General features: G+C 35.7%; 1 protein-coding gene across 2 annotated transcripts in view; it reads right to left on the minus strand.

The window, feature by feature from the left end:
- LOC106461537 (Down syndrome cell adhesion molecule-like protein Dscam2) overlaps window positions 1-13,757 on the minus strand; it is a 97,437-nt gene that overhangs the window by 34,969 nt on the left and 48,711 nt on the right. For both annotated transcript variants that reach the window (XM_022388526.1, XM_022388527.1), the window contains exons 5-12: window positions 10,137-10,427; window positions 8,817-9,086; window positions 7,965-8,372; window positions 5,751-5,912; window positions 4,728-5,015; window positions 3,548-3,667; window positions 1,750-1,923; window positions 909-1,056 (exon numbers count right to left, since the gene is read on the minus strand). In XM_022388526.1, coding sequence (XP_022244234.1) covers window positions 909-1,056; window positions 1,750-1,923; window positions 3,548-3,667; window positions 4,728-5,015; window positions 5,751-5,912; window positions 7,965-8,372; window positions 8,817-9,086; window positions 10,137-10,427 — 1,861 coding nt within the window. The remainder of the gene's footprint in view (window positions 1-908; window positions 1,057-1,749; window positions 1,924-3,547; window positions 3,668-4,727; window positions 5,016-5,750; window positions 5,913-7,964; window positions 8,373-8,816; window positions 9,087-10,136; window positions 10,428-13,757) is intronic.

Here is a 13,757-nt window from a genome sequence, read left to right on the forward strand (position 1 = left end):
GCTGTTTGTTTGTAATTAAGCACAAAGCTACACGCTGGGCTATCTGTGCTCTGCCCACCACGGGTTTCGAAACCCGGTTTCTAGCGTTGGACGTCCGCAGACATTCCGCTGTGCCACTGGGGGGTCAACTTTTGCTACCTGGATGTTTCAGAAAATAAAACCATTGTTCAAACATCTTAGATAATCGTCCTTTTCTGTAGCACAATGTTTTAAAAAAAATAATTAAAATTACCCACGACATTATCTTTATGGTTTGTCTTAATTTTCTTTTAAAAATCAACTCAGTAGTTTATTCATTACCTAAAGCGAGTAAGATGAGACGTAAAACAATACACAAACCTATGTTGTTTTAAGAGGTTTTCTATCCCATGTTATTAATATAATTTGTTTTCGAAATTTTTATTGTTGTTCGGTCGGAAGAAAATTTGACGTAACGTGATGGGCGTGGCTTTAATATCTGGAACTTTTTCCGAAGTTTAGGATACAATTTGAGCAATATATATAAAAGCGCATTACGCCATATATAGTAAATTAACAAGTCTGTCAGTTAGTTAATGAGTAATCAGTGCATTATTTAGTCAATAACTTCGGCAATTCAACACTGTTAAGTATTGAGCTTGTGTTTGGATGAAGAAATAGAGATACGAAATTAGCAATAAGTGGAATTTCTGTTACGCGTAATTTATTTATAAAGTAAGACCTACCGGTGAAATGTAAAAATTTTAAGTTAAAAAATAAAACGTTTTTCTGTTTGATGTTGTTATGATTTAGTTTACCAATTTTTTTTTTCATCAAATACTCCAAAAGAGGCCAGTCAACAACAAATACCATTACAACATTTCTTTCACTAATTGAGTTCGTAACACCGCGTTTTCTCTACGTGGACCAATAAATAGGGTGTATCTTACCTCTCTTCACCCTCAGCATTAAATCTTCGGTTTTCCTTGAACCAGGTGAACGTCAGAGGTTTGTCTCCGCCACCTTCACACTCAAGAGTTGTAGGTTTTCGAGCCACTGTTGTCTTGGATGTAAGTTTTGTTTCAAAGTGGGCGGGAACTATGATAAAACAGGGTTTATTTTGCATACATACATTTTAAACGTGGCCATTCTAAATTTAAAAAGTATATTCTTTAAAGTGATCTTCAATTGGACCGTCAGTTTTCATCTAATGTAACCGTATTTATTTAACATGTTTCAAGTTGTTAACCAACTTGTGGTTAAGTACAGCCCAAATAATACTCATATGTGATGTTGCTGGTTTTGATCCAAGACATGACTCTCAAACTCTTCGTTTTTTTACTACTGGACTTGACTTAAATTTAACTTGTATTATTTATTCAAATTCAACAGTAACTGTAGTCATGTTTTGGAAACTTTATGTTAAGTGTGTTCTTGTTAGATAGCTACCAAAGGTTTCTTTAAGTTTCCCATGATGCATCATCCTTTGCATAATGGTTTAGATTTTCATCCTTTCCCACCTATAGACTAGGTATAAAATTAGTCATGCTCTTTAATAGATTAAGTAATTGGTCTTTGTCACGTATGTCGTAGTTACAGATGTAAATGAACAATAATAGCTGCACTTTTATCATAATTTATATGAACTGTATGGAAGAACGTATTATGTTGGCACAAAAAATATCTGCCACACCTTAAACTCGTGTCAATCTATCTCCACGTCTGAATTATGGATGTTATCGAGTATGTCCAATCTTTCACATCGAGGTTTTGTTTGAACATGAATCTTACCATGAACGTCCAGCTGGACCACAGTACTGATGGGTGAACCCACACTATTACTGGCCTCACACATAAATCTTCCTCCGTCGTCTTCTTGTACGTTCCTGATGACCAAAGACCCATTTACTAAAACCTGGACACGAGCTCCACTAATCACTGTGTTGAACTTTGAGGAAGTGTCATCTAATGTAAAAAACATAATATTTTACTCTACTGACAAAAAATAATAATATTTTCAACAATCACCTAAAGTGAAATCTACTAACAAAAAAATTCCTTATTGTGCGAAGTGTTATCCAATAGCAGATGACGATTAATCCCTGCGTATATCTACCAAATTCTAATAATAATAACGAATATGCATATTTTGATATGTATGTAAAAGTGGTTTGTATGCCCTGAAACCTAAATTCTGTAAACATAGCCTTTCAACATGTAAAGAGACACCTTGAAAATACAAATTGGTCATCTTCATAGGGTCATTTTCAAATAATAAGAATGTATAAATGTGAATATAGCTTGGTAAAAACCTCAGAAAACAAACACCCGTTGTACAACGAAATGATCCCGGAAATGAAATATATTTTTACGTGGTCGAATAGATGGACAGTTGAAGGGTGGAGAAAGTCAGCAAGTATCTTACAGGTTACTTGTAATATCACTGTCCTCACTAATAAGGCAATAATACAGTTCCAGTCATATCAGAAAACAATAATTCCCGCACGATCCGGGCACCCAAACTCAATAGAATGGACTCTTCGTGCTGTATGGAAAAACTTGGAGAATAATCCATGTCAACTGGCCACTTATGTTGTAAGATAGGTTCAAGTGTGCTCTAATATCATCAGAAATTAGTTTCATAGTATGGGCTACAATGGTAGAGTAGGTAGATGGAAGCCACTCCTCATTCCAGACAATACTGTACGTCGACAGCAGTGGGCATCACAGATGGCTCTCACACCCACCTGACTTCTGGGACGCTAATATTTTCGCTGAAGGTAGATTTTTACAATTCTCAGATAACGGATGTACCTTGTTTTAGTGATTATCTTCCCAGGAAGTTTAGTTGAACCATCTGGAAGCCAAGGAAAAAATGCGACTGTATTATCTTTATGGTTTGAGGTCCCAGTTAGCCATCTGGACGGACAATCACGACTGATTGAATGTGAAAGGATGGTATGCTGTTTGATACATTATACTTCTCGAGCAAGGTCTTCTACCTGTCTACGCCAAGAAGCAACATACCAGACAAGGCATTATTTTCATGCAAGATGGGAATCTTGCTCATTCAACCGGAGTCACAAAATGATTGCTTGTAGGTCAGCACACTACTACTACTTGTAGTCCATCCTTGGTTGTACCATAAAAAAGCGTCCGAAACCACTAGCTTTTAAGGACACCCTCGTCCAAATTCTTTGGCAGGAGTTGGATGTAATCCCGCACGCCAAAATTTCTTTTAAATACAATGTGTGTGTTTCTACATTAAGTTCTTGTTTGTTTTATAAAACGGAATTTTTTAAGGTGTGGGCATCATTTTACTAATTGGTAGGCATTGTCTTCTAGAAGAAGGGAAAATATTGCGAAACCTTTAATTTGAATAGCTAATAATTATTATATAACTAAATTTCTAAGTAGAAATCGTTCATACTGTAAGCTGTGAAAATAACACCCAAGAAAGAAAGAAAACAAACTATGAAACATTTTAACAGATAAATTACTTAAAATTATGTTGGTTGCAAAACAGTTAAATAAGCTACAGCTCTAAAGATTTTTGAGGAACCATTTTAAAACGGCTCATCTTACTTACCGTTTGATTTTTTCCATACAACACGTGGTTCTGGTCTTCCAAAAGCTTGACAATCTAGAACTGCATCACTTCCAGTGATGGCCGAAGTATCACGAGGTTCAGTTTTCCATCTCGATGGAGCTGTGTTAACAAGTTAAATAAATTTTTGGTAAATACGTTCAAAACACGACAATACAGAAAATTGTTTGAACATCAATGGAAACAAATAATTACATAAGGAACATATATATTTCTAAACTCACAAATACTTTTCTAACAAATATGATAAAGTCTTTTAATTCATAATCTATTTAACTGCTTCATGAAGGCCCAACATGGCCAGATGGTTAAGGCGCTTAACTTGCAATCTTAAGATCGCGGGTTCGAATCCCCGTCTCACCAAAGATGGTTGGTAAAAGAATAACACAAGATTTGGCGGTAGGTGGGTAATCTTCACTCGGCTAGGAACGGCTAGCGCGAAATTCGAAACAAACCAAACCTATGCTGAATGTTACTCAGAAGTAAAACAGAAACAACGTTTCAATAAAAAATTTACATGATCTAAGATGTCATGGAATAAAAATTAATTACTTTTAATGCTATCAATATAAATTAAGAGTTACATGAAGAACAACTATGCTTCATAGTTCAAAATATATCACTGCAAAATGAACAAAATCCGAGTGATAAACCTAAGCTGCAGGAATGAAGAATTGCAGAGGTGTATGTAACAAGATACGTATTTCTATAGCACTATAGCTTAAAAATAGTTTTGGAAAAATAATATGTATCTTCATCACAGGTCGACTGGTGGTTTACGTTCTTGCATATTAGCCGATAATTTTTTGTTTTTTTTATTACGCATTGTGTTGAGTTATCCGGAACAAAAGAAACTATAAGGAAATAAATTGGAATTCACAACAGCTTATAATGTTATATCTGTATAAATTATATGAATTGTATAAATTATAAACCTATTTATTTTTTAAGAACGCCCCAATGGCTCAGCAGCAAGTCTGTTGGCTCATAACGCTAAACATCGTGTTTCGATACCTGTGGCACAGATGAACCACTGTATAGCTTTGTGCTTAACTACACACAATCAAACAAACGTTTAAATACTTCTTGCTGAAATTCGTAACAGATGAGGATTAAACTCAAAAGTGAGGACAGCATTTTATTCTTAAAACTGAGTACTTACAATTAACTGTTAAAGTAGCTGAAAGGTTAACTGAGGCTGCTGCGTTCGAGGCTACACACGTGTACAAGCCGCTGTGTTCAGATTGAAGAGTTTTTATAATCAATGTTGATATGAAATTATTGTTTGTATCTATGGTAACAGTATCGTCTTCAGTTTGAAGTAGTTCCCCGTCTTTCCACCAGGTTATCTGAATGGGCGGGTCACCTTCTTGGACGCTGCACATGACACTGGCTCTGATGCCCTCTCGTGGTTCAGGAGGAAAGGCGAAAGGAGAGATCACAGGTGGAACTAAATATAAATAAGATTTAAAATAACAGAATCTCCCATTAAAACCGCTCTTGCTTTGTAGTGCAGTATGTATAAATGACATGCTACATGTTTGATTGTCATAGTTAAAGTTTAAATACCTTAATTGAATAGAGTTTTTTAAACATTTATTTAACAACAAGTAAAAGCTTGGAATGGTCTTTTCTTTCATTGGGTGTGTGTCTGTGAGCCAGAATAGTTCCGGAGAATTCCACTTCTCATCAGTGACCCTGGACACTACCACCAATGAAACTTCAGACCCAACCAAGCCTTTATAGTTGTGAGGTATCGAAAATCGAAATGGTGTAAATACACCATTTCGAAATACCTTAATCTTTTGTTTTCTAAATCAGATATAAAACGTTAAGAGGACATAAATTTATGAAAAAGAAAATGCTTGACAAAAATAATATATATATATATATATATCTTTGTCCTTTTGACACAATTAAACATAATTTATTATTAAATATTGACATAATTAAACATAATTTATTATTATTAGCTTTGATCATTACATTGATACAGAATTATTCTTATAGTCTATCGTAAACGACAATCAATATCAATAAAGCTACAACTTCTAATTAAAGTAAATAAATGCATATCAGGGCATGTTCAAAATATCTTGTTATTTGTGATTTTATCACTTTAAGAAAGTTCACAGAGAGGGTTTTAAGTAGCACTGGGTCGTAAGTTCCCTTCCTTACTCAGTACCTGAAACTTTGATACTGACGTCCCGATGAGCAAGCCGACCCTCTGTGTCTTGTGCAACACATCGATAAACTCCTTCATCTTCAAATCGTCCTACTTTGCGTATGATAAGAGTTCCATTGGAAAAAATAATGTGGCGACGTCCTAAAGGAAGCCGTTTATTTCCTAGAAAGAATATAAACATAAACATGTAAAGAGCGGTCATAAAGTGTGTCGTTATACTTTATGACAATCATTCGCACTAAGATGAGTGATGAAGATATTTACGTATAGTCATGACCAAATGATATATGAGGTTAATCATATAGTCATTTATGTGCTATAACAGTAAAAATGTTTTTATTTTTTAAGTCAGTAAACAAATATATACTGTACACATAACTGCACAAAAAGAAACTTTAAAGAAAAGTGTTTTTTCCCTTGAAATATCTGAAAATTGTAAAGTATTTATATAATTGATACTTGAAACCGTCGGTACTTGGTGAAACTACATAACTACAGAATTGAGGAAAAAGAAGACAATTGTTCATTTCACAAATACATAATTTATTACGACCACGGTTTCGCCATCACCTGATGATGGATGCCTTTACTGGCGAAACCATGGTCGTAATAAATTATGTATTTGTGAAATGAACAATTGTCTTGTTTTCCTCAATTCTGTAAAGTATTCATTTAACAGCATTTATAGTTCAGATGAACATGCTTCACTGTATTAACTCCAACAGTAAGAAAACATATATTGTTTATCTAGAGAACACAATGTGATCCACACCATTAATATGAATAGTTTTAAGGTATCGTATCAACAAATAAACATTATAGTAGAGTTTTCATTAGATCATATCTATAGCGTGGACGACACATTATAAGAACAATGGGCTAAACAGCCACATTCAGAAACATCTTAGGTCCAGTTATAGCCTATCGACAAGGGAAAAGGCGGATGATAAGCAGTACGCGTTACACAAGAATTTTGTGTGGCTTTCAAGCCTCAAAATGGGATTAACTGTCACTGTTATGCCCGGCATGGCCAGGTGGTTAAGGCACTCGACTCGCAATCTGAGGGTCGCGGGTTCGAATCCCTGTCGCACCAAACATACTCGCCCTTTCAGCCTTTGTTTATTTGTTTTTGAATTTCGCGCAAAGCTACACGAGGGCTATCTGCGCTAGCCGTTCCTAATTTAGCAGTGTAAGACTAGAGGGAAGGCAGCTAGTCATCACCATCCACCGCCAACTCTTGGGCTACTCTTTTACCAACGAATAGTGGGATTGATCGTCACATTATAACGCCCCCACAAAAAATCTTCTGAAGCGTAAATTGCGGTAATGGAATGGAGTGTTTAAATACATGATTTTGTGCCTTTTATCTTTTATTATTGACCTGTATGTAAATATATTATATCAGAAAGCTGCCACTCTACTTATTATTTCAGCTAGTGATGATGCAAACATTTGTATCTTCAATGTAAACAAAAGCTGTATTGTGGCTTCTTTTGTTTTAAACTGTTGTTCATTTTATCCAGAAGAGAATAACTTACCAAAGATGCTCATTATTATCTGGGCTCGGGCGTGGCCCAGTGGTTTGCGCTAAGTACTTTCAGTTAAGTGTGTTTTATAACAGTGACGTTTGTTTACCGTGCATTGTTTGTTTTCATGTCAACTGCCCACGGCCTTATCCAGTCACATAAAGGCCCTCTTTTCACAGGAAAAATAGTTACAGCAGAACACTGTATAGTTATAAAATTGTATTTTGAGTATAAGTGAATTGGACAATTCCATCATTTGGAATTTAAAATTAAGGTATAAAGTGGACCCCTTTTAATCCTTTTAAGCGGGGGCTGTATATACGGAACAGGAACTTTGTACACGCCAATTTTTAAATAATACATAATGTAGAGTGCAATTAAAAACTGATTGGGGCCCTTTTGTTAACTGATTTATAGTCCCTTTACTGACTGATTAGGGGCATTTTTGTTGAATGATTTGGAGCCATGTTTTTGACTGATTGAAGTTGCTTTCCTACTGATGACGTTTCGTTTGCTTTCAATCTTACAATTTTTAGGAGAAACGAGGAGGCAATTGCTTCCTTTACCTCAGCTACGCCCTCTAATAATATTAAATTACTACCTCTAATGAATACACAGCTGAAAACATTGAAGTCCAACATAGAAGTTTAATCCTCAATGTAACGGTGATGTAACAGATTCGTTTTACCTTTTTCCCAGTATACTTGCTGAACTGGATATCCACTGACTAGACAATGTACAACTGTATCTCGTCCTCCGATAACTGTCCTGTTCCTCATCGGACGGATAATCGGACGACCAAATACATTCAGGGAAGCCACATGACTTGTCACCCCGTTAGTATTGGTCGCTGAACAACGGTAGATCCCACCATCAACAACTTCTATTCGGGTAATGTTAACAAAACTTATCACAGCGCCCTCTTTGTTAACATAATCTCCAGTACGAATTCTGTTATTATCAGGCACTGGCTCATCGTATGAGGTCCACGTGATCTGAGGTAAAGGGTTTCCAACAGCTGCACACTTGAGGGACACTCTGGAACCAGGTTTTACTGTCATTTCGTCAAAGGTGCTAATTAAAACAGGAGGTTTCGCTGCCAAATGACACGCAAAGTGGTTGTGTTAACATGTGAACAATATCTTAAGAAAAACAAAACCATTTTGAACTAAAATGTTCAAATGAATATGATAAATAAATTAGATATACAGTATAGAAAGGAAAACAGAACTAATGAACACATTGTATGTAATTTGCATAACTGAAGTGTTGTTTTCTACAGTACTTAGCCTTTTTTTATCTCTAGTATCTGTAAATTACATTCTAAAATTCCTGAAAGAAAGCTTTTTATGTAAGGAATGTCTTTACTAGTAGAATTTATAAAGGTCAACTTACAGGCTTAAGTCTTATACACTCCCACATATATTTTATTTATATAGATTTGAGATTTCTTGATCTAATATTTCGAAGTTCATTTTAACCTGAAAATTACGAAAATATGCATTACAAATATACGCGTGTATTAATGTATAACACTTACAAACAACTATCAACTCTGCCGTGTCCTGAACAGTTTCGTGGTTATTTTGAATAAAACATTGGTACATCCCCCCGTCTTCTTGTTGGGTTGGGTTAATGTGTATAACGTTTTGCCTCGGGAATGAAATTCTTCTGTTGGCCAAGAGAGGGCGATGGTCTTTGAACCACATCACGAGCTCTATCGGGAAACCACTCATGGAACAATTCATTGTGATTGAGACACCAACGTTGACCTTCTGAATCTTTGGCATGGCAGTAACCTTCAAGGGCTCTGTAATTTAAGACGTAACGATTTGTATTTTAGTTAACACTGCGTAAAGAAGTAATGAGATATGAAAGTGAACTTCAAACGCTTTGAAAATTAAGGCATATTGTAATTAATACTGTGTAAAGCAGATGGCGCTCGTTTCCGTCTTCAAGTTGTTGTTTTTTATTTAATTGGTTTCTGCCACTATCAAGGTGGCGTATGACATTTAAACATTTATTATTAACTTAATGCTACTATCAAGATACTACATGGCAGTTTAGTCGTTAAGATAATACAAAACTATCGTTTCGGATAGATAATGCTATTATCAAGACAGTACGTGGCAGTTGAATAGGCAAATTAAAATTACTAACTTGGATAGTTGATACCACTAACAAGGTGGCATATCCATGCGCGTGGGAGAGGAGGGGGTGTGGCAGGTGCAATCGCACCCCTTTAATTACATTCATATATATTTAAAACATATTAAAAGCATTCTGAAATAACGCCAAAATGCACAATTTTCAGTGAAAAAAATCACAAATTGCTTCTAGGGAAGCATGCCCCCGGCCCCCATAGCATGGCTTCGCCACTCATTTCCTTTTTCTTTAAAAAGTAGCCCCCCCTCTCCGACCACTTTATAGATTTCTGTCTACGACCTTAGTATGACAATTTAGTGAGCAGGTTAAAACAAAATATCGAATCAATTAATATCATTATCAAGGTAACATATGACAATTTAGTCAGCAGGTTAAAACAAAACTATCGAATCAATTAGTATCATTATCAAGGTAACACATGACAATTTAGTCAGCAGGTTAAAACAAAAACTATCGACATTTTATTAATGGAATAATACAATGTTTTCTCCTCAATCTTTCTTGTTGTGTACTGATCATCTTTCCTTAAATCGAAGTCCAGAATATAGAATTAATTATATCGTATATAAAGAATTCGAGATTAGGATTTTTTATTTATTTTTTGGCACAACTGTAATGCTTTGTAGTTAGTTTGATGTTTTTCTAATCTGAGTATCAAGTTGTCAATACATTTTCAAATGATATTTATAAATACCTATTACTGTCAACTTCGCCTCAAGTCGCTCTTCGCCGGCCTCATTACTTGCAATACAAACATATGTTCCAGAGTCTTTGACGTTGGCATAATGCAGTACCAGAGTACAGTCTATCTGCTCTATTGGTTTTCGTAATATGGTTGTCATCCTGCCATTCACCAGCTGATACCAGGAATAACGTGGGTTTGGATAGCCCTTGGCTAAGCAGGGGAGGTAGACAGTGTTACCTTCACTGATAATAATGACCTTGTTGAAGTGAACAAATTTTGGTCGAAAGTGGCTGTATGGCTCTGAAAGAGAATTCAAAATTACACAAGTACGTAAAAAAAGATAATAAAATAATTTTTTTTGGCATAAAATTTATGATTTAATAATTGTGTTAATGAAAAGCATATTTCGTTTGTAAGTAATTTCTTTGTCCTTCAAAATCTTCCAAAATAGAGCTACAAAATATGACATTTTTGTTTAAGTAATAGAGTGTTACATAAGATTTAGCAGGGATAATGTGCTACGGGGGCACCTTAGATGCTTATGCATTATCGGTGACTCTCGGGCAGATTTACCTGATGGCGCCTATCCCCCTTCTTTGGTAGCCGTTCTTAATTTAGCAGTGAAAGGCTAAAAGGAAGACACCTAGACACTTGGGTTATTCTTTTACTAACGGATAGTAGGATTGACCGTCACATTATAACGGCCCCACGGCTAAAAAGGCGAGCATGTTCGGTGACGAGGATTCTAATCCGCGACCGACAGATTAGAGTCGAGCGCCCTAACCACTAGGTCATCATTTAAACTACTCCTTCGTTAACTTCCTTTATTTTAAAAGAATTACATTATTTTTTTACTGCAACACTATAAGGAATTCAATATTAAACTGGATGAAGTCCAAACATTTATACTGCTCTGTCTCTAAAGAGGACATCAATTATCTTAATGGGTTTCGTGCCAAGGAAACTTTATTAAGTGCAGAGATATGCGAAGAATGCACACCATTAGAAATGTATACCTAAGTAAATTCTCATCTTTCTGAATTTCCGAGATGTGTTTCTATTCCGACACCCAGTTAAGTGGAATGAGTTTCGTTACTGAGTTTCTACTCCGAGTTCACACTATCAGCTATAAACAAACTCAAGTATTTTCCTACAGTTAAGTTTGTTTATTTAACAATTAAGTGATTAATATACTGACAATGATACCGAAATACGTAGTTTTTAAAATACCCCACTTCTCAATTGCTCAAAAATAACAAGCCTCACATATACTTAGGTTTTTACGTCGCTTTATGTGTAATTGTGTGCACAAATAATTTTATGCAAATGAAGCAAATTTCAGACATATATTTTGTGTCGAAATATGTTCTGGAACATTGTTGTCGTTGCCATAGAATGTTCTTAAGTGTATAATGTGCTTTCTAGCAATACGAAGTAATGTAAATTATGTAAAATGAGCTATACATGTTTAAAATATTCAAGTTTTTAAAATTTTGTAATTTTCACTGTAATATTTTTCATTTATGGATGACGTATTTTCTTTAAAAAATTATAAGTATTCTTTGACATAATTCAGTATTCTAGGAATAACCTTGTCAAGGTTAAATCAAATGTCCTTATAGCCCTAAGTCATTTGCTGCGAGAAATGTTAAGTTATATTTTCTGACCACAAACGTTCCGATTGACGAAATATTGGGCAGCGCACAGATAGCCTATTGTGTAGCTTTATGCTTTATAACAAAAAGACAGCAATATTTATGAAAGCTAACCTAATTGAAAGTTAAAACAGTAATTTTATTTTTTTATTTTCTGTTTATATTGTTGTGGTATGCGGACATACCATATGTTGGATTAAGGACGATTTTTAAAAAAAATATTCATGTTTATGTGCTGTTTTCACAAACACGTCGTCAAGAAAGTCGTTAAGTTGTTTTTGTTCTTGTTCATCCTTTTGAAAATTAAGCCTGGTCTGCCCATAGAAGTGTGGTTGTAAAACTGCTTGCTCGTGAATGCAGAGAGCAATGTCTTCCAGTTGTAAGTTAGGTGCTGCCTCCATGTTATAACCTCCCTTACGTTTGAATGGGAACAAGTCACGTGGTAGCGCTAATCATTCTAAGTAAGTGTGACATTACCATTTCAACTATGAAACATGAGATTTAATCAGTCTGGAACAACATCCTGAGCGAGTCAGTTAGCTTGAACATAAGTCATGAAAGGATATAACTAGACTAATCCATCCACATTTCTAGTAAAGAGACTGTCCAACGTCTAAAAAAAGGCACGCTACACACACTGTTACTTTGTGTTGTGAAAATAAACATTGTTTCATTGTGTATTACACATCGTGTCCAGTCTATTTATTTCTTTATGCAAACTCAGTCAGTTCAGGAAAATTCAGTATTATCTTGACGTGCACATCCAGTTGTATAGCAAACCTACCTCTTTTACTCTTTTGGGAAGTTGGATTTAACTGAAAATACCAAGAGTAGGTTGAAGGGGAAAAGTTTGATGTCTTGACCACAGGATATTATTATGAAGTTTTATAGTTTCTAGCAATCTGCTAATTTATATTACTCCTACTCTTGCGTTACCGAGTTTAAAAAAAGACTTAATTCTTGATTACATGGCATTTTCCATGAGTTGATAGACTTACAACCAAGAGGAAGAGTCAGTCACCGAAGAAAGGTGGTTGTCCTGAAGAGTTGTTTGGTCTAGGAGAATACCTCTCTTAGACATTAAACGTTGCTGATGCTAAAGAGATACACGATTTTTTTTTATTCCTGCCACAAAGTCAGGAAAGGTAGCCGGAATATGTTGTACACAGAATAGCTGATTGAGTTCTCCTCCTAAGGACTGATTTAAGTGCAAGAGAAGCATAAAGGACTAAGGGTCATTGAAATGATGTAGTGTCTGGAGAATCTGAGACCGGACGGAGTGATCTTGACATGACACCCAGGCCTTCACCAGTTCAAGCAATTTAACCTCATCTCTAACCAAAGTCATCTGACACTAGCTGAAAGAAACTGGAGATGTCATTGATGAATTAAGTCCACTAGCAGAAGAAATTTCATTGATAGGTAAGATGAAGAGGAGGTATTCTGCCACTGTGAATATGGATCACAGAAAAGCCTGGGTGAGGAACTGACTACCAAGGGTCAGATTCTTGACTATGCCTAATTTTTAGGATGTCTCGGCCCGATATTGGTCAAGAGTCCATGGGGAAAAGACTTATGATGTCCTCACAGTTCCCTGTGAGTGAGGCTAAGTAGATTTCTTTACGAATGTGGAAGGGTATGACCAAGAAAGGCCTGTACAACTTCCTTACACACTTTGGAGAGAGCACAGTTCGGAATGGGTGGATACAGAAACAGGCAGTACAATGCCTGATGCTGAATCTGTATGGTTCATTGCTTGACTCAATCAAGTGCTTGGATAAGGAGGAAAGAGTTGAGAGTATTGACCTGGCTTTTATATCAAGTCAGGTGAGGAAGCATAGGATTTAGAGGCAAAAGGCAGCTGAACAGTAAGCAGAGCCTCCTGACTGATACAGTTGGGATTAACTGACTACCAGCGGGATGGTAATGTGGCTTAAAAATGAATGACTCAAAGGTTTGTTTGTTTGTTTGTTTG

This window comes from Limulus polyphemus, unplaced genomic scaffold, assembly GCF_000517525.1.
Source record: "Limulus polyphemus unplaced genomic scaffold, Limulus_polyphemus-2.1.2 Scaffold982, whole genome shotgun sequence".
Lineage (NCBI taxonomy): Eukaryota > Metazoa > Arthropoda > Merostomata > Xiphosura > Limulidae > Limulus > Limulus polyphemus.